Here is a 26,713-nt window from a genome sequence, read left to right as displayed (position 1 = left end):
TTCTTTTAAATGTTTTTAGTAGAAATTTAGATTTGTTGTAAACTGTTTTTTCACTTTGTTGTGAGCCGCCCCGAGTCTGCGGAGAGGGGCGGCATACAAATCTAAATAATAAAGTAAATAATAAAGTCCTTGAGGAGAAAGATCAGATCCTCCTACTGACCTGTATTAGCCCTGGAGAACTTAGTTTGCAGATCTGAAACTGCTCTTGGTGGCTCTGCCCTGGAGAATCTTACTCAAGATCAATCCTCTCAGACCCTCTGGTTCCAACTGACTGACTGGCACTTGAGCAGAGCATCCTGAGGAGGCAAAATTTTGTCGTCAGGTTATAGCTACTATGCAGGCTTCTATGAGACTCTCCATGGAGCGAATCTACTCAGCGATCTGGAAGGCATTCTGTTGCTAGTGTGCAAAGAAGCACTGTTTTCCAACTCAAATTCCCATTTCTAAGCTGATGGATTTCCTTCAGGAGGGTCTGGAAAAGGGACTCTCTCCCAACACCATCAGGAGGCAAGTGGCAGCTTTATCTTTTGTTCTTTCTTGTAGTTCACTGGAGTTTTTCTTGCGACATCCTTCAATCCTGTGATTTTTAAAAGGTGTGTCAAACCTTTCTCCACCTGTGGTTCACAGATACCCCACTTGGGGCCAGGCCAAGGTCTTGAATTCTCTATCAGGATCTCCTTTTGAGCCCCTACATTTGGCGTCCCTTCGTTACTTGATGTGCAAAGTGGCCTTTCTGGTAGCCATCACCTCTGCTAGGAAGATTTCAGAACTAGCAGCCCTCTCAATTCGGGAGGACCTTTGTGTATTTCATGTGGACAGGGTGGTTCTTTTATCCCTAAGATAAACTCCTGATTCTACCATACACATGAGATTATTCTTCCCAATTTTTGTCCACACCTGGTCTACCCACTGAAAAAGACTTGCCATTCCTTGGTCAAGAGGTGGCACTCCGTATTTATGTGAAAAGGATTTCTCCTTCGTGGAAGTTGGAGGCTCTGTTATCTCATTTCAACCTACGTACCTGGGTCAGAAGGTGATCCCTTTGACCGTTGACAGATGGATCCATGGCAGCATCATTAAGGCCTATGACATTCACTCTCTATCTCAGCCTGGCAAGATCTCAGCACATTCTACTTGGAGCACTGCAATGTCAGCTGCTTTGGCTATGCAAGCTTCTCTTGAGGCCTGCAGGGTGATGAAGCACATGAAGCACATGATGAAGCTGCCAGACTTGGATATATCCCATCCCTGGATGCTAGCTCCACCTGCTATGGAGAAGGGGCGTTGGTGACTTACCTAATACACTTATTATCGTAGGGTGGAACTTGCATCCAGCCCCACCCTTGGCTATCAGGCCGTGTATTTTTTGGCATGACTGTGGATTCCGGTACAGCATTGCGGGAGACTTCTCTTGGAGATTTCACCACATCAAGTCTGTTTCTTCAGCTTCATCGTAACTGGGGAACTAGTACAGTAGTGGAGCTTAACAAATTTAACAGAGTCAGTCCTATTGGCTGAACGGATGAGGTCAGCCCACTCCTCTACCCTATGAGAAGTAGCGTATCAGGTAAGTCACTATGCCCCTTTTAAATTTGTATTTCAATATGTCTTCTTTGTATATTTATACTGTTTTAAGAAAGTATTTCTTAATTGAATAGTAATAAGAGTTGTCTTTGTATTGTTACAATATAATAATAATTTTATTTATTTATTTATTGCAGAAATTTGAAAGGTGTGATTGTTACACTGAGTGATAGTGGCTATCTACAATGTTCTTATCTTGGTACTGAACCTTCTTTATTTCAAGCTCCTAAAGTTGAAGCTAGAAATATTAATTATGCAGAATATGATGCAGAAATGAATAAACTCCAGAAAATCATTAAAGGAGCCAAGGAAATTAAAGGTAATTTTCATTTTTCCTTAATATTTTAAATAGTAAAGGTAGTCTAAATGGATGTCTTTTGCAGTCTTAATCATATTCTTCAAATGTGCCTAATTTCAGATAAAGAGAGGTGAAACTGAAAAGATGGGAGTAGGTTTGCAACTTTCAGCCAAGCTATATTCACCTCTCTTTTAGGTCAGGGTTCCCCATCCCCAGGCTGTTGCCCACAACCAAATGGAACTGCAGCACTTGCATCACTGCCTATCACTCAAAAGGAAGTATCCCCTCTACCCCCACAATCCCTGCTGGCCATCAAGCCAGAAACGTTAGGGACCGCTGTTTTAGGCAACTAGGATATTATCTATGTATCATGAATATATGGGACTTAACCTTAAATTGAAGTTCCACATCTTGTAAATGTATACTACTGGTTTGGATTATTTGTATTGGTATAATTAGATAAATTTGCTAATTGCTTAAATCTTTCAGATATCCTGCCTAAATCTGAAAAAAGTGAAGATTTTGCACTTGGTGTGACAGTCCTGCCTGATTTGGATTCTGTTTCTGTATGTAAATTTGAATGCTCAATTTAGATATAACAATTACAACAGTGCTTCTCAAATCTGGGTAAAAGTTGTTTTGCTTTGGATACTTTCACAGAAATCCATTACTCAATCACAACAGGAAAATTTAAATTTACTTAAAGTGCTTTACATATATTGGACAAAATAACTTTATGATAAATAGTTTTGGACAATGAAACAAAAAGTTTGAGAAGCACTGAGTTAGCGATTTCCAAACATGTTCATTATTTAGATATAAATGTGTATAAGTATTTAATTTGTCTATATGAACTCATTTGTGTATAGAATTAGCAGTGTCTTTAGTTCTGTATATAGTGACACTATTCTTAAAGCAGAATAGTTTCTATTTAGATGTTTAATATCAAAATCTATTTAATGCAGTTGCAGTCACAAAGTGAGTAGCCCTGATGTATTCGTTATGCCTTTATTACTGAATGGATCTGTTTTCTCTATTCATTGAAGTTTGTAGAAAAATATTGTAAAAAAGCAGCTAATTGTAAGTAGAATAATACTTATTTAAAGCAATAGACTGGCAGTGGTGGTGGGGACTTGTCCCATCTACTGCTACTTGGGCAGGGGAGAGGTTTTCATTTGTTCCACATTGGCAAAAATATTACTATAGAAATCAGCCATAGCAAAATTTAAATTTTGATTTTTGCGAAGAGATCTAAACAGCATGCCTGGAGGGTACATGGTCAGGATATTGAAAAAGAAAAAATCTTTAAATATTTAGGCATGGTTTTTCACAACTTTCACTGAATGCAATGCACTTCAAAACTATGACATACAAAATGCTAAAAAAAAAGCAAAAACCATTGGTTACAATCCAATAATTTCTATTTTACCAGAATATCAGCAGTATTAAAAGTATTTTCAGCTAAGGCTTGGCTTGCACACATTTGGCCAGAATTATTCATCCTTTATCATTTTTGAAGGGGTTAATCCAAATTTCTAAGAATTATACTCCAAATATCCCTCTGCATTCCAAATGTAGTACTAAGGAGGGAAGCAGGGATTTCTAAGATCAAAACATATGCATTGATTTGCATGATATCAGACTATCGGAAATTATGGTTGTTTTCCCTAATTGTGAGCTCTTTCCTTATAGGAGATAATTACAAATCAACATGGATTAGGATTATTTCACAAAAACTCCAAAATCTAGATTAGGGAAGTCAAGGTCAATTTAATTGAGGGCCGCATCAGGGTTGTGTTTGACTTTGGGGGGGCATGGCCAAATGGTCGTGGCCAACTTTACGTCACTCATGTTGACGCCTGTGGTGGCCCGAGTACTCTGCCAGCAAAAACAGACTCCCGAGCTCTGTTTTTGTCTGTTATGGCCTCCTGCAACCCTCTGCCAGTGAAAACAGAGATTGGGAGCATAGTTGCCTCTAAGCTGAGCAGGTGAGCAATCGCTCAGTTAAAAATCATCATCAACTCAGAGTTTTCCAAACCTGCCCAGAAGCCGAGAGGGAAATTTTATTATTATTTCTGTGTCGCCCAGTCCCGAAGGGACTGCCGCTCAGACACTATACTTTTCCGCCCACCCCAAAAAAAATTTAGAGAGAACACTGATTGGGAGAGTCACATATGGACCTCGTGAATTCCATATTTGGCTGCGATGGCCTCTTGAAACCTTCTGCCAGTAAAAATGAAGCTTGCACCCCTCCAAAGCTCCATTTCCAGTGGCTGAGGCACCGTGGGTCAGTCCTTTGCTGTTTCTAGGACAGCCCCACAAGCCAGATCTAAGCACCCCATGGTCCAGATCCAACCGCCGGGCCTTGAGTTTGATACCCCTGATCTAGGCCTTTCCAAGAAAGAGTTCCTATTGATGGGCTATGACTGTGAACTCAACGCATTTAAGCAAAGATTGGAAGTCCTACAGAACCTGTCTGCTCTACCTAAGATTGTTTTCTTGAGCAGTCATATCCACTTTCAATTCAGAAATAACTCTTTCTGAATTGAAAAAGGTACTACCTTAATCATTATAATGCCTTTCCTATAGTAGTTCTGGAAGACCAATCCAAAATAGTGCCCAAAGTCCCACACATGAGCTGAGATTGAGTCTCTGTGGATAAATTGCCATTAAAACCCTAGTTAATGTACTGTACCCTCTATAAGGATTCATGGACTCATTTTATGACTACCCTGGTAAAGTCTGTGGGAAATTCTGATCTGTTTTATCTACAGCTGTTTCTGTTGTATCAGTATGAAACATAGCTACATTCTGATTTATTATCTGTAAAATTAGGTAGAATTTCACTGTAACTGTAATATCTTGTTCATTTAATTTCATTTTGTTTTATGTTTCATTTTAATATTTTACATTTTAAATTCTGGCTTGTCACAATAGTAAACATTTGATTGATTGATATAAGTTAAAATATTCTGTTCAAATGGCAAGTTGATAAAGAGATACAATGGTAAAAGTTTGTGAACACTTGAATTTTTAACATTTCTGCATAAATATAATATAAAATGTGATTTGTTCATTCTATAAATCCTAAACCTAGATAAAGAGAACTCAATTAAACAAATTAAACAAAATGATGATGATGATGATGATGATAATCAGATGTGAGCGTTGGATATTTTGCCTTATTTAAAGAACAGAATTCTGGATATTCATTATCAAAATATGAACTTCTCAGTATAGTTATTTGGAAATGTGTCATAAGCTGAAGAAAGATTTTTGAGAATGACTGAAAAGAGGTTATTGTTACACATCAGGCTGGAAATCCTATAAAACTATTTGCAAAGAATTTGAACTCCACTAGTCCACCATCAGACAGATTTTGTAGAAATTGAGGCAATTCAGTACCTTATTTATTCAATACCAAGAGAAAGGCGTGTGATATTCTGGGGAGCTTCAAAGAAGCCTAGGATTATGTCTAAGAAGCTAAAGACCTCTCTTGCATTCCTAAATCTCAAAATCCATGAACAATTAGAACCCTGAACAATGATGTGTATAGAATAATTGCAAGAGGAAGGTCACTGCTGTTGAAAAAGGACATTGCTACTCAGCTACAGTTTGCAAAAGACCATGTGGATAAGCCAGAAGGCTATTGGAAGAAAGGTCTACAAATGCTAAGATGTTTTTTTGCTTGAATGAAAAGCAGCATGTTTAGCAAAAGACAATCTCCCCCACTCCCTTCTCTCTCCATCCAGTATCCCCTTCATGCCCTGGCACTTCTCCAGCTTCTCATACTCCTTCTTCATCATGTTGCTATCATTTGACATCATTACATCTTTCACCATTGTTGTCTTCTGTTCTTTGTCTTCTATCCCAATCAAGTTAATTGGCCAGTATCCAGCATCCATGGCAGTGGCTTTGACACTCACCAGACCCTGATCACCATCTTTGTTTCTAATGTATAGTATCTAATTGTTAGATTTGGGGTAGAAACCTCCAGTCTTCACATTGGCTGTTTCCATATTCTTTGGGCAGCTCAGTATACCTGCGGGGTGTCTAATAACAAGCAAAAATGCACTTTTGCAAATACATTCTTTGGATCATTTCCCTCAATAAAGGGATAGTGATGGGGATGGGGATAGAAAGGAGTGAAATTGAATAGGAAGGGATATAGTCCAGCCCCTTGTTCAAGCAGGATAATCTATACGATTTCAGATAAACGACTGGCTAGTCCAGGGATGTCAAATTCAATTTCATTGAGGGACAAATCAGGGTTCAGTTTCACCTCGGGGGGTTGGGTTGGGTGTGGCCAGGATGGGCAGGGCCAGCTTGATGTCACAAATTATGGGTGCCTGTGGGATCTGAACACACTGCCAGTGAAAACAGAGATCAGGAGGGCCTTTTTGAGCTCTGCTTTTGCTGGTAGAGGCCATCACAGCCAAAAATGAAGCTCAGGAGGGCAGGGTATGGCCCCAACAAGCTCCATCTTTGCTAGCAGAAGCATGGGATTCTTTGTGGTTTCCAGGGCAGGCCCATGAGCTAAATATAACCATCCTAGATGCTGGATCCAACTCACAAACCTAGAGTTTGATATCCCTGGTCAATCTCTTCTTATTTTTTAAAAAAATGTTTTTATTGAACATTTTCAACATTACAGTGAATTCGTATACTACTATCACTAGTTTCCAGAAATTACATAAATTTTAATTTTATAGTACATTTTACTATGTTATAAACTCATTGCAATTATATTACAATTATAAATTATATTATTACTTACACTACTATTTACACAAATCTAAAAAGATACTCATATTATTATTATCTAATTCTTATTTCATAGCCATCTTTTGATTCTTTCTTTATTTATTTATTTTGTCAAATAATTATAGAGTGGTAATTTGTACAAATAAAACATTAGATAACTAATGATAAAAAGTAACAAAAGAAGACAATAGGACAGGGACAGTAGGCACAGTGATACGCTTATGCATGTCCCTTACAGACATCTTAGAACGGGGGAGAAGTCAATTGTAGATAGTCTAAGGCTAAAAGTATTGGGATTAGGAGTAGAAACCACAGAATCAGGTAGTGCTTTCCAGGCGTTGATTACTCTGTTGCTGAAGTCGTATTTTTTGCAGTCAGGTTTGGAGCGGTTGACAGTTTAAATCGATTTCGTGCTCGTGTGTTGTTGCGGTTGAAGGTGAAGTAGTCGTAACAGGTAGGACATTTCGGTATATGAATTTATGAAATATAATTAAGTTGGAACGGAGATGACGGAGTTGTAAGTTGTCTAAACCAAGAATTTCAAGTCTGGCGGAGTAAGGTATTTTGTTGTGAGAAGAGGAATGAAGGACTCTTCTTGTGAAATATTTCTGGACTCTCTCAATTGTGTTGATGTCAGATATGCAATGTAGATTCCATACAGGCGAGCTGTATTCTAGGATTGGTCTGACAAATGTTTTGTAAGCTCTTGTTAGCAGTTCAAAATTATCAGAAAAGGAGCTGCAAAGGATTAGGTTCCGGTGGAGCAGCAGGGAGGAGGAGAGGACCACTGTTCCGCTAGACTATGGGGGAAACATCAAAAAATTGGGGGGGGGGGGGTTTAGCAACCGCAGCAGCTCATTTTTCTAAGATCAGAGAGGGGAGAAGTGCCTGTGTTAGAGAACTCTGTCCCTGGGAAAAACGTCAGAAGCGTGGGAGAGCCGATCTGCTGATCGACAGGGACCAGCTGAGACACCAAAAATGGCGGCCGCCATTACAACTTGAGCCGCCTGTCCCACCCCTAGACACTTGCCGCCTGAATCTTCCTCTGTGAGTTGCTGTGAGCTTCCGCGATTATTTGCTGTTCTGTCTTCTGCTGTGTCTGATAGCTGTTTGACATCTGAGCTGCCTGTCGTCATCTGCTATTTTTTAACACCGTGAGAGAGCCGACAGGGGAAGAACGGCAGAGACGTTGAAGGTACCGAGGACTACCAGCTGATCAGCTGGGAATCGGGAAATGGCGGCTACAAGGAGAAACTGAAAAACTGAGCCGCCCAATGTGCCGATCAGCTGATGGAGAAAGATGCAAAAAATACCATGACCTTCTTGTTAGGATTGCTGAATTGATTAGACAGCCCTGTTAGCCCTGGCTTGTTGGACTAGACAGACCTGGGACGCCGGGACGCCGAATGGTGGGGGCACCTGGCGTCGAAGGGAATGCCATCCGTTAGTGGAACTTGAATTCTCAACTGTTGTGGAAAGAAGGCTGTCACGAAGGGGAAGATCGAAGGTGAAGATCAAAGAGAATGTAACCATCTATGTCGGGATCGTGTGGAGGCTGCCCAGAAGAGGTTTGGGAGCTGTGTGGAGCCACGGAGAGTGTGGGGATTCGGAAATGTTGCCCAGTAGAACTAATAATTGTTGGAGGAAGACTGGGGCAACCAACAAATATTGGGACTGCCATAGGGAGAGAACTTGGAATAATCCCAAACAAAGTGAAGAGATATATCCTCAGAGTGCTGGTCAATGGCAGTGGCCAGCATTGAGAAGACCATTCTATTATTTCATTTTAAAATCTAGACATTGGCACTGGACCTTTTGAACTAAACCAATATATATATTTAACTTCTTAGAACTTTTAAAACTTTGAGAGCTAACTAGCTTACTAAGCTTGGAGTTTGGCGCCCTCTTGCTGCTGCTGTTGTTTTATGCTCTTCTTTTTAAGAACTATTAGCAAATCAATTACATCTAGGCTATTTTTATATTTTTGGTATATGTATTATATATTTTTAACTTTTTAATTATTTTTAGGGATTAATGTATTTATGGTATGAGTGAATGGGATTATGTTAGTAATTACTGGAATGAATGGAATATTGTGAATGGAAATGAAGGGGAGGGGGTGATGGATAGAATTGGGTGGGTGGATGTGATTATAATATGTATGAAATGAATGAATATGATATGAATGAAATTTAAGGCACACCTGACGCTGGAAGGGCAGGAGGGGGGGGACACTTATCTCTGGGGTGGCAGAGGGTCAAAATATCCTGGTCTTGCTGGGGAGAGGCAGGTATCGCAGAAGCCATGGAGCTAGCCGTTCCAGGGGAAGGAGGGATCGCTGCTTAGTAGCGATCCCTTCTTCCGGCTCCATGAGCTTAACTCTAGGCACTGGTGATGAGTGTAATTCTGGCCCTGGGCTCAAGCTGTTGCTACTCAATGCCAGGTCGGTGGTAAATAAAGCTCTCCTCATCCGGGATTTGATCCTGGATGAGGAGGCCGACCTGGCTTGTGTGACCGAAATCTGGCGGGGCCCGGAGGGAGGAGTTCCTCTCTCTGAAATTTGCCTAGCCGGGTTTCGGATATGGCATCAGCCTCGACCCCAGGGAAGGGGGTGGAATAGTGGCTATTATAGCCAGGGAGAGCCTTTGCCTGTGTAGACTCATTGCTCCAGAGATTGCGGGTTGCGAGTCTCTCCTGGTGAAGTTGGACATAGGGATTCAGGTGGGCTTGTTACTCACGTACCTGCCTCCCAGCTGCGTGTCAACAGCCCTGCCTGTGCTGTTGGAGGAGGTAGCCGGGCTGGCGGTGGGGTTCCCCAGGCTTATGGTCTTGGGGGACGTTAACCTGCTTTCGCTCGGTGAAACCTCTGGGCTAGCACAGGAGTTCATGGCCACCATGACAGCCGTGGACCTGACTCAAGTAGTTCAGGGTCCGACTCATGACGGTGGACACGCACCCGACATGGTATTCCTCTCTGAGCAATTGAGTAATGATCTGAGACTAAGGGGCTTAGAAGTGCTGCCTTTGTCATGGTCAGATCATTTTCTACTGCGGCTTAACTTCCTGGTTCTCCAATGCACTTGCAAGGAGAGTCCAACGTGGGTAATTCTCCAGTCTCATTGGAGGGACTGAGTTTTAATTTAAACATTATGCAGGTACCGCCCCCTAGCCTACCAGTCATCAAAACTCAGTCGCAGTAATGGGACATTTTTTGAGTTTCTCCTCATAAGTATTAGTAGTAATATATGATTAAATACCTATGTGATTGTTTTTTTCTGATTACTAATGCTTTTCTTATTCTTTTTTCTTGTTTGCAGGTTTTTTCCTTGTATTGGATTGGCTTCTCCTTTACAGCGACGGATCAGGCCCTCCGGGGGTTCTGTCCGTCTGACTGTTGCGCCCTGCCCCCCCCTTGTTCCATGGCATTGGCGCTCACGGGAACCGGAGCGCAGCCGTGGGGGGGGGGCGTTAATATGATAGGGCGACCAGGTTCCCGGCCTCCGAGGTCGCACCTGGGGATAGGAGACGGTTGCCGCCGGAAAGGGCCTGCCCCGCCCGGCGAATAACACCATAGCCGAAGATCCGGCGACCAAGGGAAGGCTGCGGTTGAAAAGCAGGGCAAGCCCCAAGGAAGGGAAAGTTAACATCGGATCCCTGCATAAACGCCAGAACGGCATCGGAGCAGCCTTCGGGTAAAACGGCGGGAGCGGCTGTTGAGTTTCCCGCCGGTTGCCAGGGCAATGACGCGGCGGCCATTTTGTTTGGCCAATAGCTGTCAATCACTAGGGGTGAGAGGAGCGAGGAACGCTCCGAGATAAAATCCCCCCCCCCCGTTTACCCAGTAACACGCAGCCGCATTGAGGTCACAGCTTCATTGCTTTGTTAGCTGCGTTACGATCGGCATTGTCGTCCTTGTATAACTGTGAGTCCTTCAAATATGACTGACAATTCGGCCCATCTGGGGGAGGAGGGGGCCATTTCCATCAGGCCCACTACCCCCAAGGACAAGCCTTCCTCCGAAAAGGCCAAGGCTAAATCCTCTCAGGCCGCCTCCCTTAAGGAGGCTGAAAAGAGGATACGGGCTCTGGAGAGGCAGCTAGAGATGGCCCAGAAACAGCCACCAGCGCCACAGGCCCAACCTAATTATCTTCGGGGGCCCACGCCCCCCCGGCCTCCCCCTTGCCAGGCATTGCTGGGGTTGTAGGCTCGGCAACAGAACGTGATTGGTCGCCTGAACGCCCCCTATTGTCAACTGGACCCCAATATACCTTGCCCATGGCCAGCAGCACGGGTGCTCAGTACAACCAGCCCACAGCCACCTTTACACCTTCTGCTGTGGGTCTGAGGAGCTCGTTTGATACATGGCAGAGCATGCCTCAGGATCTCCAGAATTTAATAAGCAGTGTTTATGCCCAAGGGATCACAGTAGGGGCACAACAACAGACCCCTGGGGTTCCCATTCCACCAAAGCATAGAAATGTGTGGGCACCTCCTGCTCCGGCCTCCTTCCAAGGATCCATGGAGGAGGATCTCTATCCCAGAGAGGAAGACAGCGAAGAAGGCGAGGGTTTGTCGGGGGATGAGCAACCACCCGAACCACCAAGCCTTGTAGGCCTCTTCAAGCCCTCTCTCTTTCGTATCATGTTAAATAAGGCTAAGCTGGTCTTTGAGGGAGCAGGAGAGGGGAAGTTGCCTGAAGAAAACACTGCACAGGCCTCTAAAGGGGTCCTACTTTCAGTGCCAAAGAAAGAACCGGAAACCATCCCCTCATCTGATATTTTCCTTGACAATATTAAAAGACCTTGGGAAGCGCCAGCAGCAGCACAAGGCCCCTCTCTGATTGATAGAAAATACTACACCTTCGATCAGGAGATGGAATCGCTTTTAACACCTCCAACCATAGACACTCCTGTGGCAAGTTTGGTGTCCAATGCCTTGGTCCCTTCTGAGGTTTCGGAGGGTCTGAAGGCGGAGGACAAAAGAGCCGAGACGGTAGTCATGAAGACTCACCAAATGGCAGCCTGGGCCTTGCGAGCCGCCTCGGCTGCCTCATTTTTTAATAGGGCAACTATCCTGTGGATACAGGACATGCAAGCACGTGCAAGTCAGGAGGATGGCAGGTTCCGCCAGGATTTAAATAAACTGCTGGCAGCAACGGAGTTCTCCGCAGATGCTACAATGGATGCGGCAAAATTTGCATCCCGTGCGCTGGCATCCTCTTTGTCCTCCCGGAGATTGATTTGGCTACAAAGCTGGCAGGCGGACGTAAAATCAAAATGGCGCCTAGCTTCAGCCAAGTTCCAAGGGGAACAGTTGTTCGGCGATTCCCTTGAGAAGGTCCTTATCAAGGACAAAGATAAGAAGAAGGTGCTCCCAAGATCTAACAGGAGAGCAGAAAGACGGTTCACCCCTTTCTATAGAAGGCAGAACTTTCGTGCAGAGCCCTCCTCAACCGTCTCTCAGGGTTCGAGGAATTTCTCTCAGGGCTCCTTTCACCAGGGAGGTTTTCGGCAGGACAGACAGTACTTCGCGGACCGGGGAAGACCCTACCAGCAGGGAGCCGTCCATACAGAGGTTCCAACTTTAAGGGTTCCAAACGTGGAAAATGACTCTTCAGGCCCCTATCCTCTGGGGGGCAAGCTCCTCCACTTTGCCAACGCTTGGAGGGCTGCATCCCTCGATTCCTGGGCCGTGACCACAGCAACACAGGGATTGCGGATCAATTTTCTCCGTGTACCCCCACACCGCTTCATTGCTTGTCCTCAGGTGACAGACCCCCAGAAGAGGGCACTGTTATACCGGGAAATAGAGCACCTCCTGGAGATAGAAGCGATAGAGGAGGTCCCCTTCCACCTAAGGGGACAAGGATTCTATTCAATCGTTTTCCTAGTCCCCAAATCTTCGGGCAGGGTCCGTTTGATTTTAAATCTCAAACGGTTGAACCTGTATGTGCGTTATCAAAAATTCAAAATGCACTCCCTCAGGTCTATTCTACAATCCATACGACCGGGAGACCTCCTCTCCTCCATCGATCTCAAGGAGGCCTACCTCCATGTACCGGTATTACAGGAGCACAGACAATTCCTCCGGTTTTTCGTCAACGGATCTCATTACCAATATCGAGCGATGCCGTTTGGTCTGTCGTCAGCGCCGAGGACGTTCACCAAACTTTTGGACGTCCTCACGGCCACCTTGAGACACAGGTCAGTGCGACTCATGGCATACCTCGACGATGTCCTGATTCTGTCGAAGTCCCGGGACCGGGCACAGCAGGATCTCCAACTAACCCTGTCGACCCTAAGAACTTTCGGGTTTACCATAAACCTGGAAAAGAGTCAGTTAATTCCATCAACCAGATTAGCTCACCTGGGCACCATCATCGATATAGACTTGTGCCAGGTTTTCCTATCGGAGGACAGACAGGCCAATATCCGTACTCTACTACAGACCCTGTCTTCTCAACCAAGACCTTCCCTGGCCTTTCTGTCCAAAATCCTGGGCACGTTGGTTTCTTGCATAGATGTGGTTCCCTGGGCCAGGTTACACATTCGAGACCTTCAATGGTTTCTCCTGCCCTATCAAAGGAGAAAGACCAGCCATACTGGGACGCAGGTGATTCTCCCTGCAGCGGTCAGGAGATCCATGCGATGGTGGACCTCAACCGCCATTCGGAGGGGGTCACCCTTTCAGGGACAGGACTTTATCACTCTCACGACGGACGCCAGCCTGTTCGGATGGGGTGCTCACCTTTCATCCAATGTAGCCCAGGGCCTGTGGACTCCTCGGGAGTTAGAAAACATCAACATCAATTTCTTGGAATTGAGGGCAGTGTCCCTCGCTCTGCTGAGTTTTTCTCATTTGGTGCAGGGCAGCCATGTCCTGGTCCTAACGGACAACATTTCCGCTCGCTCTTACATCAACCACCAGGGCGGGACGAGATCCAGGCGCCTGATGCAGGAGGCAAACACTCTGTTCAAGTGGGCAGAGACCCACCTGGCCTCTCTCGCAGCCGAACACATCTCAGGCCAACAGAATGTAAGGGCGGACTGGCTGAGCCGCAGGACTTTGGACCCGGGGGAGTGGAAGCTGGATCCAGGAGTGTTCCGGACACTAACCTCTCAGTTCAGCACATCGATCTTGGACCTGTTTGCAACGTGCCACAACGCACAGCTACCCCGCTTCTTTTCCCGGTTTCCATCTCCGGGTTCAGAAGGGGTGGATGCACTGCGCCTCCCCTGGCCAGAAGGGCTCCTGTATGCATTCCCTCCTACTCGCATACTTCAGACAATCATACAGGAACGAGCCGAAGTACTGCTAGTAGCACCTTTTTGGCCTCGGCGGGCTTGGTTCTCGGACTTGAAGGAGCTGTCCGTCTCCCCTCCTTGGAGAATCCCAGACGATCTGGTAGCCCTCAGTCAGGGGTGCATCGCGCATCCGGAGCCTCAATGGTGGAGCCTGACCGTGTGGCACTTGAGGGGGACCGTCTAAGGCAATTACGTCTCCCTGACACGGTCATCGCTACCATGCAGGCGGCGCGCAGACCATCTACAAGGAGGATTTACCAATCCACGTGGTCAGCCTTCTGCACCTTCTGTGAGGACCGGCAGCTTGATCCTGTAGCAGCCTTGCCTGGTACTGTTTTAACCTTCCTCCAGGCAGGATTAGACAAGGGACTGGCTCCGAACACGTTACGACGCCATGTGGCGGCGCTATCTACAATATTGAACCACGACCAATACCAACCCTTGTCAAGACACCCTTGGATTCGTGATTTCTTAAAAGGAGCGTCGAATATTAGACCGGCTCCAGTCCATAGGTTCCCCTCTTGGGACCTATCGCTTGTCCTTAAGGCCTTGACAGTTCCACCCTTTGAACCGTTGAGGACGGTATCGCTGCGGTTTTTATCCATCAAAACGGCCTTTCTAGTCGCCATTACCTCAGCCAGGAGGGTGTCGGAGCTGTCGGCCCTGTCAGTAAGACCTGACCTTTGTCTTTTTCATCCGGACAGAGTAGTTCTTCGACTGGACCCGTCTTTCATTCCCAAGGTGAACTCTGGCTTTCATAGAACTCAAGAGATTATATTACCTGATTTCTGTACACATGGCACGCATCCATCTGAACTCAGATGGCATAAATTGGATGTGAGACGGGCGGTAAAAATTTATATTCGTAGGACACAGGCTTCCAGGGCATCGAAAGCTTTATTCATTTCCTTTTCATCACATGAACAAGGTACTAGAGTGTCGTCACGAACTATCAGTCGTTGGATAAGGGTCTGCATCACCGAGGCCTATAAAGCGTCAGGACAGACTGTTCCTCAGGGAATTACTGGACATTCAACACGAAGTGCGGCTGTTTCGGCAGCATGGTCTACACAGGCTTCGATCGAAGAGATTTGTAGAGCCGCCACATGGGCAGCTCCATCTACCTTCATCAAGCATTACCGGATTGATACCTTTGCTTCCGCGGAAGCAGCCTTTGGGAGGAGGGTGTTACAGAGGGTGTGCTCCACTTGACCGCCCTTGGTCCTGTTTCCCTCCCTGTTTATGTCTTGGGTATATCCCACGTTGGACTCTCCTTGCAAGTGCATTGGAGAAGAACCGTTGAAACTTACCTGAACGGTCTTCTCGATGCACTGCAAGGAGAGTCCAAAACCCACCCAATTGGTGGACCAAGGGCCTCTCTTTTTGTCTGGCATTGTTAAGAAATTTGGCCCGGCGTGTGCCTTCCAGTTGTTAATAAAAAAAGTTATAGTTTACTGCTCCTTCGTTTCTTTATGACTGGTAGGCTAGGGGGCGGTACCTGCATAATGTTTAAATTAAAACTCAGTCCCTCCAATGAGACTGGAGAATTACCCACGTTGGACTCTCCTTGCAGTGCATCGAGAAGACCGTTCAGGTAAGTTTCAACGGTTCTTCCAATCCTTCCCCGCAGGGAGGCGGAAACGATTAAGAAGTTCCGCCCCAGGCACCTGATGGACTCAGAGGGCTTTCAAAGGGTGCTTGGGGTTATTCCAGATACACTCATCCACAGTTCGGCAGAGTCTCTTACTGAGGCCTGGAACAAGGCTGCAGCAGAGGCTCTTGACCGGATTGTGCCGTTGCGACCTCTCTGCAGCACTAGACCCTGTAGAGCACCATAGTTCAAAGAGGAGCTCCGGGAGTTGAAATGCCAAAAGCGACGTCTAGAGAAGGGATGGAGGAAGAGTAAGTCTGAATCCGATCAAAAACTTATAAGAGCTCATATTAGGACTTACAAAGTGGCACTCAAGGCGGGATGATGCGCGGACCATGCCGTCTTGATTGCATCAGTGGAATCTCGGCCAGCCGCTCTGTTTAGAGTGACCCACTCCCTTTTTAACCAGTGGGGAGTTGGGGAGCCGTTGCAGAGTAGTGCCGAGGACTTTAACTCATTTTTCGCTGATAAAATCGCTCGGATCCGGGCGGACCTCGACTCCAATTGGAAAACAGAGTCGACTGACAACGAGTCAGTCGAGGTGACTGGGGCCCGTACTTGTCCACCTGTCTGGGAAGAGTTTGATCTGGTGAAACCTGATGAAGTGGACAAGGCCATTGGAGCTGTGAGTTCCGCTACCTGCTTACTGGTTTCGGCCAGCAGGGAGGTGACACGGAGTTGGGTCCAGGAGATTGTCAATGCCTCCTTGGGGAGGGGGTCCTTTCCAGCACCCTATAAGGAGGCGCTTGTGCGCCCCTTCCTCAAGAAGCCTTCCCTGGACCCAGCCGTACTTAATAACTATTGTCCAGTCTCCAACCTTCCCTTTATGGAGAAGGTTGTTGAGAAGGTGGTGGTCCTCCAGCTCCAGCGGTCCTTGGAAGAAGCCGATTATCTAGGTCCCCAACAGTCAGGTTTCAGGCCCGGTTACAGCATGGAAACTGCTTTGGTCACGTTGATGGATGATCTCTGGCGGGCCCAGGACAGGGGTTTATCTTCTGTCCTGGTGCTCCTTGGCCTCTCAATGACTTTCTATATCATCAACCATGGTATCCTTCTGCGCCGGCTGGAGGGGTTGGGAGTGGGAGGCACTGTTCTCCAGTGGTTCTCCTCCTACCTCTCCGGTCGGTCGCAGTCGGTGTTAGTGGGGGGTTAGAGGTCGACCCTGAAGTCTCTCCTTTGTGGGGTGCCTCAGGGGTCAGTCCTCTCCCCCCTGCTATTTAATATCTACATGAAACCGCTGGGTGAGATCATCCAAGGGCATGGGGTGAGGTATCATCAGTACGCCGATGATACCCAGCTTTACATCTCCACCCCATATCCAGTCAACGAAGCAATGGAAATGATGTGCCGGTGTCTGGAAGCTGTTGGGGCCTGGATGGGTGTCAACAGACTCAAACTCAACCCTGATAAGACGGGGTGGCTGTGGGTTTTGCCTCCCAAGGACAATTCCATTTGTCCATCCATCACCCTGGGGGGGGGGAATTATTGACCCTCTCGGAGAGGGTCCGCAACTAGAGAAACATCTTTCAGCTGTGGCGAGGGGGGTGTTTGCCTGGTGCACCAGTTGCAGCCCTATTTGGACCAGGAGTCACTGCTCACAGTCACTCATGCCCTCATCACCTCGAGGCTCGACTACTGTAATGCTCTCTACCTTTGAAGAGTGTTCGGAAACTTCAAATCGTGCAGAATGCAGCTGCGAGAGCAATCATGGGCTTTCCTAAATATGCCCATGTTACTCCAACACTCCGCAGTCTGCATTGGTTGCCGATCAGTTTTCAGTCACAATTCAAAGTGTTGGTCATCACCTATAAAGCCCTTCATGGCACCAGACCAGGGAATCTACGAGACTGCCTTCTGCCGCACGAATCCCAGTGACCAGTTAGGTCCCACAGAGTTGGTCTCCTACGGATCCTGTCAACTAAACAATGTCGTTTGGCGGGACCCAGAGGAAGAGCCTTCTCTGTGGCGGCTCCGATCCTCTGTAATCAGCTCCCTCCAGAGATTAGAACTGCCCCCACCCTCCTTGCCTTTCGTAAACTCCTTAAAACCCACCTCTGTCGTCAAGCATGGGGGAACTGAAACATCTCCCCCTGCCTATGTAGTTTTCTGTGTATGATATGACTGTATGTATGTTTTTTATATATTGGGGTTTCTTGTTCTTTAGACTTTTTAAATGTATTATTGCTATTTTAGAGTCTAACTATTACATTTGTCATTATATATTGTTTTTATCATTGCTGTAAGCTGCCCCGAGTCTACGGAGAGGGGCGGCATACAAATCTAATAAATAATAATAATAATAATTATGTTAATAACTCTTAAAGCCTTTTTGGCGATGTTGTTGCAGTGGGTTGTAGGACTTAGGTCATTGGATATGAGTACTCCAAGGTCTTTGACAGCTTGAGGGTTATCAATAAGTTCAATTGCTCCAAGTTTATATTTAGTACAGTGGTACCTCGGTTTTCGAACGCTTCTCAGTTCGAACAAATCAGTTTTCAACCAGGAAATTCGAAAAACTTTTGCCCTGCAATTCGAACAAAGCTCCGGAATTCGAACACCCGAGCCGAGCCGAGCCGAATGGCTTTCGTTCAGCATGGAACGGTGCGTCTTGCCTGCATCATCATTAGAAGTCAATCTGTGCTCGGAGGGAGTGTGATTGGAAGGTGTGTGATCAGAGGGAGTGTCGGAGGAAGCGTTTTGCCTATTTTCCACTTACAGTACTGTATTTTGCCTATTATACTTACTGTGTTGGACTACTACTGTATACTTATTGGACTCTTTGACATCTGTGATCGGAGGGAGTGTGATCAAAGGGTGTGTGATTGGAGGGAGTGTCAGAGGAAGCGTTTTGCCTATTTTTGTCTATTTTTCACTTACTGTATTTTGCCTATTATACTTATTGGACACTTAGACATGGGTCCAAAGAAAAGCAGTATAACGCCTATTCTTCAACCCATGGACCAACAGGTCATATGTAATTTTAAGAAACTGTACACAAAGGCACTCTTCCAGAAGTGCTTTGAAGTGACAAATGGCACACAGCTAACTCTGAGGGAATTTTGGAAAGAACACTTCAACATCCTGAATTGTGTGAATTTAATTGACACTACTTGGAGTAATGTCACTCATCGCACATTGAATTCGGCATGGCGAAAACTTTGGCCAGAATGTGTACCAGAAAGGAACACTGAGGATTTGGAACCTGACCCAGCTCCTGTCATTGATGACGATGTTGCTGTGATTGATGATATTGTGACCATGGGAAAGAGCATGGGGCTTGACATTCAACAAGAGGACGTCAATGAACTTGTGGAAGGTCATGCTGCCGAATTAACCACAGAGGAATTGATGCACATACAACAACAGCAGCAGAAGGATATGGTCGAAGAAATATTTTCTGAGGAGGAGGAGACAAGGGAAAATATTTCAAGTGACTTAATTCATGAAATGTGTGCTAAATGGGCAGAAATAGCAAATTTTGCTGAAAAACATCACCCTGATAAAGTCCTAGCAAATAGAGCAGTGAACATTTTAATGATAGTGTTATGTTCACTTTCAGAAAAATTTTACTAACAAGACAAAAACAAATAACAATTGTCAAGTTCTTCCATAATGAAAAGAGACAGACAACTGCAGAGCCAGATTCTCCTGAGCAAAAAAAACAAAAAACAGAAAAAAACACCTGAAAGGAAGTTACCCTCTGTTTCTATGGAAGGGGAATCCCCTTCAAAAGAATAACAATCCCCTCCTCCCTCCACATTCATTCCCGTATGCCATCACAATGCAGTCACAAAGGTATGTAAATTGTATTTGCAGATGCCTGTCTGCCTCTTCGGGAGTCAGGAATAAAGGGGGAGGGCGGATCGCTCGCGCGTTGCCTAAACGGCTGCAGTTTATTTCTTGTTGTTTCGGTTCTTGACCAAATCGGTTCTCGACCACACTTCTGGAACGGATTATGGTCGAGAACCGAGGTACCACTGTATTCTGATTCTTTTTACCAATGTGTAAGACAGAGCATTTAGTGGTGGAGATTTGAAGTTGTCAGGTTTTAGACCATTCTGCTACGTGGTCAAGGTCTTTTTGAAGGGTAGCAGTATTGTCGGTGGTATTAAATAGTTTGACATCATCTGCAAAGAGAATGCAGTTGCTAGTGATGCAATCGCAAAGATCGTTTATGTATAGTATGAATATTGTTGGTCCTAAAACATTACCTTGAGGGACACCACTGTTAACAGGAGCAGGAAGAGAAGTGGCACTTCCTATTTTGACCACTTGTTGTCTGTTAGATAGGAATGCTGTTAACCAATTGTGTAGTAGTCCAGAGATGCCGTAGGATTTGAGTTTCAGAAGAAGTTTGTCGTGGACAACCGAGTCAAAGGCTTTGCAAAAGTCGATATAGCTCGCATCAATTGGATTACCTTGGTCAAGTTGAGTGGTCCAAATGTTTTTACAGTATAAGAGTTGTAGATTACAGGATAATTTTTTTCTGAAACCAAATTGTATATTGGAAAGTAGGTTATTAGCTTCAAGGTAGAGTGTAATGGATTGGTTTATGATTGATTTCATAACTTTGCAGCTGACAAAACACAAAGAGATAGGTCTGTAATTTTCAACGTTGCTTGGATCTCCTTTTTTGAAGATAGGAATGACTGTGGCAAGTGACTATAGTGTGGGTAGGGAGCTAGTACTGAAAGATTTATTAAAAATTATGTTCAGAGGTTCAGCCAAGGTGGAGGAGAGCTTTTTTAAGAAGTATGCACATAGTCCATCTGGTCCAATAGATAAAGATGGCTTTAGGTTGTATAATGCCTTTCTAACGTTATCTTCTGTAAAATCAATTTGTGTAAGATTATTAAGGTTATTTGTGGTGCGGTTAGGAAATGTTGGGCATGAGCCATTGTTGTTAACAAAGAGTGAGCTGAAGAAGATGTTAAAGAGGTTGGCTTTGACTGATTCATCATTATGGTCTATGTTGTTTGGTCCTTTAAGGGGTGGGATGAGTCTAGAGTCTTTGAGTTTATTGGTTTTTTTAAAAGTTTCTTTATTGATTTTAAAAATAATATTTCTCATATTTTTTGTTCTGTTTTTACAGTTCTTAATCCGTTTTTATTACATGTTAAATATATCATTCATTTCTCTATATATTCTGTTAAATTATATACAATCAAATATAGATGTCATAAGTAAAGCATAATATTAGAAGAGAAAAAAAGGTAAAGAGTTATTAACAAATATACATTTATTTATTTTTTAGTTTCTATAATAGAGTAATCATTCATCCCATGTTTTTATTTCATTTCCATTAATATTATGAGGTATTTATTTTTATTTCTATATATACTGATACTTTGTATTGTTACTTTTCAGGGTTTTTTTTAATCCATCCATGCCATTTGTGCCATAATTCTTTAGATTCTTTATATTTTATTCCCTTGATTGAGTTTGTCATTTCGTCCATCTCTACACATCTATATATTTTATCAACAATTAAGCTTTCCAATGGGGTCTGTTCATTTTTCTTCATTTGTGCCAGTGATATTCTAACTGTGGTGATTATATGTGTCATAAGGAAAAGCATTTGCTTGGAGTAACGTCTTTTCCAAATTCCTCCAAATATACCCCTCTGGGGTATATTCTATCTCTATCTCCTCTTTTATAATTTCTGTAAACCATCTGAGGGTTGTATTCCATACTTTTTGAATTTTAGGGCAGGACCACCACATATGAAAAAAGGAACCTTTTTGTTTTTTACATTTCCAGCAGGTGTCTTGTAGTATCGAGTAGATCTTTGCTAACCTTGATGGGGGCATGTACCATCTATAGAAAATTTTATAAAAATTTTCTTTATATGCTGCTGACAGTGTAATTTTAGAGATTAGGTTCCATGATCTCTCCCAGTCCGCTAAATGTATATCGTGTTGAACATTTTTAGCCCAAGCTATCATAGGATTTTTGACTATGTCTTCCATTCTGTCTTGTTCAAGGAATAGTTGGTAGATTTTAGTAATCCGTCTGACCTCCTGTCCTATCAAAATTTTATCTAAAGTTTTGGTGGAGATTTCGATGCTGGGGATTTGTCTGTCTTTGTTATATCTGGATTTTATTTGTGTGTAGGTCCACCAATCTATCTTATAATTTTGTAATTCAAGTTCTTGTCTGGTTTTTAAATCCCCATTTGGGTGTAAGATGTCTGTATATTTTAAAGTTCTTGTAGGGTCTATCAAATTTGGATAAATAGCTTCCATGGTGGATAATCATCTGGGGATTTTTGTGTAATATTTCTTTTTAATTTCATACCAAGTTTTTAATAAGGATTTTCTAATCAGATGCTTATTGAAAGTGGCTTATGTTTTTATTTCGTCTTTCCAGAGATGGGCATGCCAACCCATCAGTAGGTCGTGGCCCTCCAGTTGGTAAGATTGATCCAATCTTTTATCCATATTAGACTAGCAGCTTTATAGTATAATTTTAGGTCTGGGAGTCCAAGGCCTCCTCTATTTTTACTATCCTAGGAAATTTGATTCTAGGTTTTTTGTTTTGCCAGATGAATCTTGAATTTTTTTTTTAATTTCACTGAAAAACTTTTGATCTATATTAATAGGAGCAATTTGAAAAAGATAGAGAAATTTTGGGAGGGTATTCATTTTGATTACTGCAATTCTGCCTAGTATTGATAATTGTAGATCCCCCCCACTTTTCTAGATTTATTTTGGTTTCCTGTGCGGGTTTTTCATAATTGTCTTTCTTGATGGATAGAATCTTGTTAGATATAGTTAGTCCCAAATATTTAGTCTTTTTGGTAGTTTGGAGATTTGTGACATCTATTTTCTTAATTTGCTTCCGAGTCATATTTTTTGTCATGAGCTTTGTTTTTTGTTTATTCATTTTTAATCCTGAAAATTCACTGAATCTCTCTATTTCTCTCAGTAGTTCGGGGCCTGAGTTTATAGGGTCTTCCAAGAAGAATACTACATCATCTGCATATGCCTGCAATTTGTATTCTTCATTCTTTATTTTAATTCCTTTTATTTCTTTATTATTTTGTATTTTATTTCATGATAGTTCTTGTGTTAGTATAAATAGGAGAAGTGACATTGGACAACTCTGGCGTACCCCTTTTTATATGGGAAATAGATTTGTCATGTCACTGTTTATTATCGCCCTGGCTGACTGAAGGGTATATATGTTCTGAATTATATTTTCAAATTTATTGCCAAATTTTAGTTCTCTAATTAATTCTAATAAGTATTGCCAGCTGACATTATCAAATGCTTTCTGCGCATCCAGGAAGGCGAGAGCTACCTGCCTTCCTGGATGTGCTTCATAGTACTCCAGGATGTCTAATACTGTTCTAGTACAACATGAAATTTGTCTAAGTGGTAAAAAGCCACTTTGATCTGTGTTGATAATTTTATTTAGATTTTTTTTGGTTCTTTCAGCTAGTATAGACATGAAAATCTTGTAGTCTGCGTTCAGCAGTGATATTGGTCTGTAATTTTGTATTTTATCTTTATCTAGTCCTTCTTTCAGAATTACTGTTATATAGGACTCTCTCCATGAGTCTGGGATTTTTGCCTGTTCTAATATTTTGTTGTATATTTCCAATAGGATGGGTTCAAATGTTCCATTATTCTTTTTACAAGTTTCTCCTGGGAAGCCATCCGGGCCTGGAGATTTATTGCTTTTTTGTTTTTTCAGGGCTTGTTGGATTTCCTGAATGGTTATTTTGTTATTTAGCATTTGTTTATCAAGATCATCAAATTGTAGTGTATTGCTTTCTAATATGTATTTTGTTATTTTAGGAGTTTCTATTAAGTCTTGTTAAGTCTGGGGAGAGGTAGATATGGCGGGAGTCATGGGGCGAGCCGTTCTGGAGGAAAAAGAGATCGCTGCCTAAAAGTGATCCCTTGATCCGGCCCCGTGAGCTCAACCCGGGGTCCTGGTGACGAGTACAATCCGGGCCCTGGGCTCAAGCTGCTGCTGCTCAATGCCAGGTCAGTTGTAAACAAAGCTCTCCTCATCTGGGATCTGATCCTGGATGAGGAGGCCGATCTGGCATGTGTGACTGAAACCTGGCTGGGTCCAGAGGAAGGAGTTCCTCTCTCGGAAATATGCCCAGCCGGGTTTCAGATATGGCATCAGCCTCGACCCCAGGGAAGGGGGGGGAGGAGTGGCTATTGTAGCCAAGGAGAACATTCGCTTGTGTAGACTCGTTGCCCCTGAGATTGCGGATTGTGAGTCACTCCTTGTGAAGTTGGACTTAGGGGTTCAGGTGGGCTTATTACTCACATACCTGCCACCCAGCTGCATGTCAACAGCCCTGCCTGTGCTGCTCGAGGAGGTGGCCGGGTTGGTGGTGGAGTTCCCCGGACTTATTGTCCTGGGGGACTTCAATCTGCCGTTACTCGGTGGTTCCTCTGGATTAGCACAGGAATTCATGGCCACCATGGCAGCCATGGACCTGACTCAAGTAGTTCAGGGTCCGACTCATGACGGTGGACACACACCCGACATGGTATTCCTCTCGGAGCAATTGAGTAATGATCTGAGACTAAGGGGCTTAAAAGCATTGCCTTTGTCATAGTCAGACCATTCTCCAATGCACTTGCAAGGAGAGTCCAATGTGGGTTATTCTATAGTCTGATTGGTAGGGAATGAGTTTAATTTAAATATTAGGCAAGTACTGCCCCCTTAGCTCTCCAGTCTAAAAAAGTCAGTCGCAGTAAAGGGACTCTGAGTTTTCTCTCTCTAAACTTAATGTTTATTTGATTTTTGTAGGTGAGATATAAAATCTTTTAATACCTTCCTTTTTCTGTTTCATCCTTTAGGTACTCCAAAAAGCAACGTTTCCTCCATGCAGCACAGGGTTCATACCCTCCGTGGGTTTAACCCTCTAGACTGCAGCTCCTCCCAAACAGATCCCACACACAAGGGCCGTTTTGTGGGTCTTGGAGAGAGCGCCTGGATTGCTGACCTCCGCAGTAGTGCCTGGTGGAATTGGAGGCGGTTGACGCCATGGGGTGCCCACCCCCCTGTGGCGGATATACCGGAGGAATACATTCTGCTCCGGAACAAATCGAGAGGGCCTGGGATGTCCGTCCCCCCCGTAGGCTTGCAGCCAGGAGCGGTGATTTCTTACAGTTTGCATCGCCTCAGAGCACCAATGGAGATCGCCGGCAAGGGAAGCGGCCATTTTGGGGGTTTTCAGAGGGCAGGAAGTGAGGAAAGAGTTCCCACTCATTTCCCATAGCAACCAACGGCGGCCATGTTTAAGGCCCGAAAATAGCCGAGAATGCTGTTCCCCTTGTGGATTCCTAAGCGGTTGCCATGGCAACCTCAAGTGGCCATTTTCTAATGCTGTTTCCAATGCACGGCTCGACGAGCATGATGTCAGGGCGTAGCCCCCAGACTATGTGTCACAGCCGGAGGCCCCATTCTGCCCTGGAGACACGCAGGTGCAGTGGGAGGCCTAAAAACCATTTGTCTGAGCTTTCTATCTCCTTCCATGAATGATGAAGAAACAGATCGGTTAGCATACAGAGCCTTCATTGTTCCTGAGCGTGAGTGTAACAGGGAAAATTATTATGGCAGAGTCATCATCCCATGCCGGGGAGGAGACCACCTCTATTACCAGGCCTAGTACCCCCAAGGAAAAGACCCAGAGGTCAAAGTCCTCACAGGGTTCCTCACTCAAGGAGGCTGAGAAACAAATAAAGGCCCTTGAAAAATAGTTAGAGGCAACTCAGAAACAAATGGGGTCAGCTGCATTGCCAAACCTGGCCTTTGGACCCACACTTCCGCCAGCCTCCCCCATGATTACCCCAGGGGTAGTAGGCTCGGCGACGGAAAGGGACTATTATTATTATTATTATTATTATTATTATTATTATTATTATTATTACTACTACTACTACTTAGATTTGTATGCCGCCCCTCTCCGAAGACTAGTCTCCGGAACGTCCCTTACAACCAGTACCCTCTCCTATACCTGAGGCCTACAGCTTCGGTAGGCAAGCCTCCGTGTGGCCTAGCATTTATCCACCCTCTCAGCCCTCCATGCGTCCTCAGTATGGTCAAGCACAGTCAGCCACCTTTACACCAACGGCGTCTGGCCTGCGAAATTCTCAGGATACCTGGCACAGCATGCCCCAGGCACTGCAGGATCTAATTGCCAACGCATATTCCCAAGGGCTGGCAACAGGGGCACAACAACATGCTCAGGTGGGACCTGCTCCATTGAGATTCAGGGATCCCTGGACAGCACCAGCCACTCACTCCCTGACTGGGTCTATGGAAGAGGATACGTCTTCCAAGGACAATTTCAGCGACGCAGATGAGGATCTGTCCAGGGACGAGCAACCACCGGAACAGCCAATTTTCATAGGCCTTTTTAAAAAGTCTCTCTTCAGGGTCTTACTTAATAAGGCAAAGCTGACCATCGACCAGGCAGTGAAGGGAAACAAGCAGAAGCCTCTGCATCGGCCCCTCCAGTTGGAGGCCTATTTATATTGCCCAGGCAGCAGACGGTGCATATCCCATCATCCCAACTATTCCTGGAAACTATCCAACGACCATGGGAGAACCCAGCAGCGGCACAGGGCCCGTCAAACCTGGACCGTAACTTCTATACCTTTGACCAGGAGATGGAGGATCTTCTAGGCTTCCTGACTGTAGACAAGCCAGTGACGAGCCTGGTCTCTAATACCCTGGTCCCATCCGAATCACAGGAGGGATTGAGGGCAGAGGACAAGAGGGTGGAGAACATGGTGCGTAAAACTCACCAGATGGCAGCCTGGGCTCTACACGCTGCCTCCGCGGCCTCGTTTTTCAACAGGGCCACCATCCTATGCATTCAGGAAATTCAATCAAGAGTTAATCCTGAGGATGGGCGACTCCGCCAGGACCTTAACAAGCTTCTGGCAGCCACAGAATTTTCAGCGGACGCCACGGTGAATGCTGCCAAGTTCGCCTCCAGGGCTATGGCCTCTTCGGTGTCTTCCCACAGACTTATTTGGCTTCTCAACTGGCAGGCGGATGTCAAATCTAAATGGTGCCTGGCCTCTTCTCCATTCAAAGGCAAAAAGCTCTTTGGGGAGGTCCTAGACAAAGTCC

General features: G+C 44.7%; 1 protein-coding gene across 3 annotated transcripts in view; it reads left to right on the top strand.

Moving 5' to 3' along the window:
- BBS9 (Bardet-Biedl syndrome 9) overlaps positions 1–26,713 on the top strand; it is a 606,911-nt gene that overhangs the window by 218,365 nt on the left and 361,833 nt on the right. For all 3 annotated transcript variants that reach the window (XM_070726313.1, XM_070726315.1, XM_070726314.1), the window contains exons 10-11: positions 1,722–1,903; positions 2,372–2,448. In XM_070726313.1, coding sequence (XP_070582414.1) covers positions 1,722–1,903; positions 2,372–2,448 — 259 coding nt within the window. The remainder of the gene's footprint in view (positions 1–1,721; positions 1,904–2,371; positions 2,449–26,713) is intronic.

The sequence above is a fragment of the Erythrolamprus reginae genome, chromosome Z (assembly GCF_031021105.1).
Source record: "Erythrolamprus reginae isolate rEryReg1 chromosome Z, rEryReg1.hap1, whole genome shotgun sequence".
Lineage (NCBI taxonomy): Eukaryota > Metazoa > Chordata > Lepidosauria > Squamata > Dipsadidae > Erythrolamprus > Erythrolamprus reginae.
This window is presented reverse-complemented; position numbering and strand designations above follow the sequence as displayed.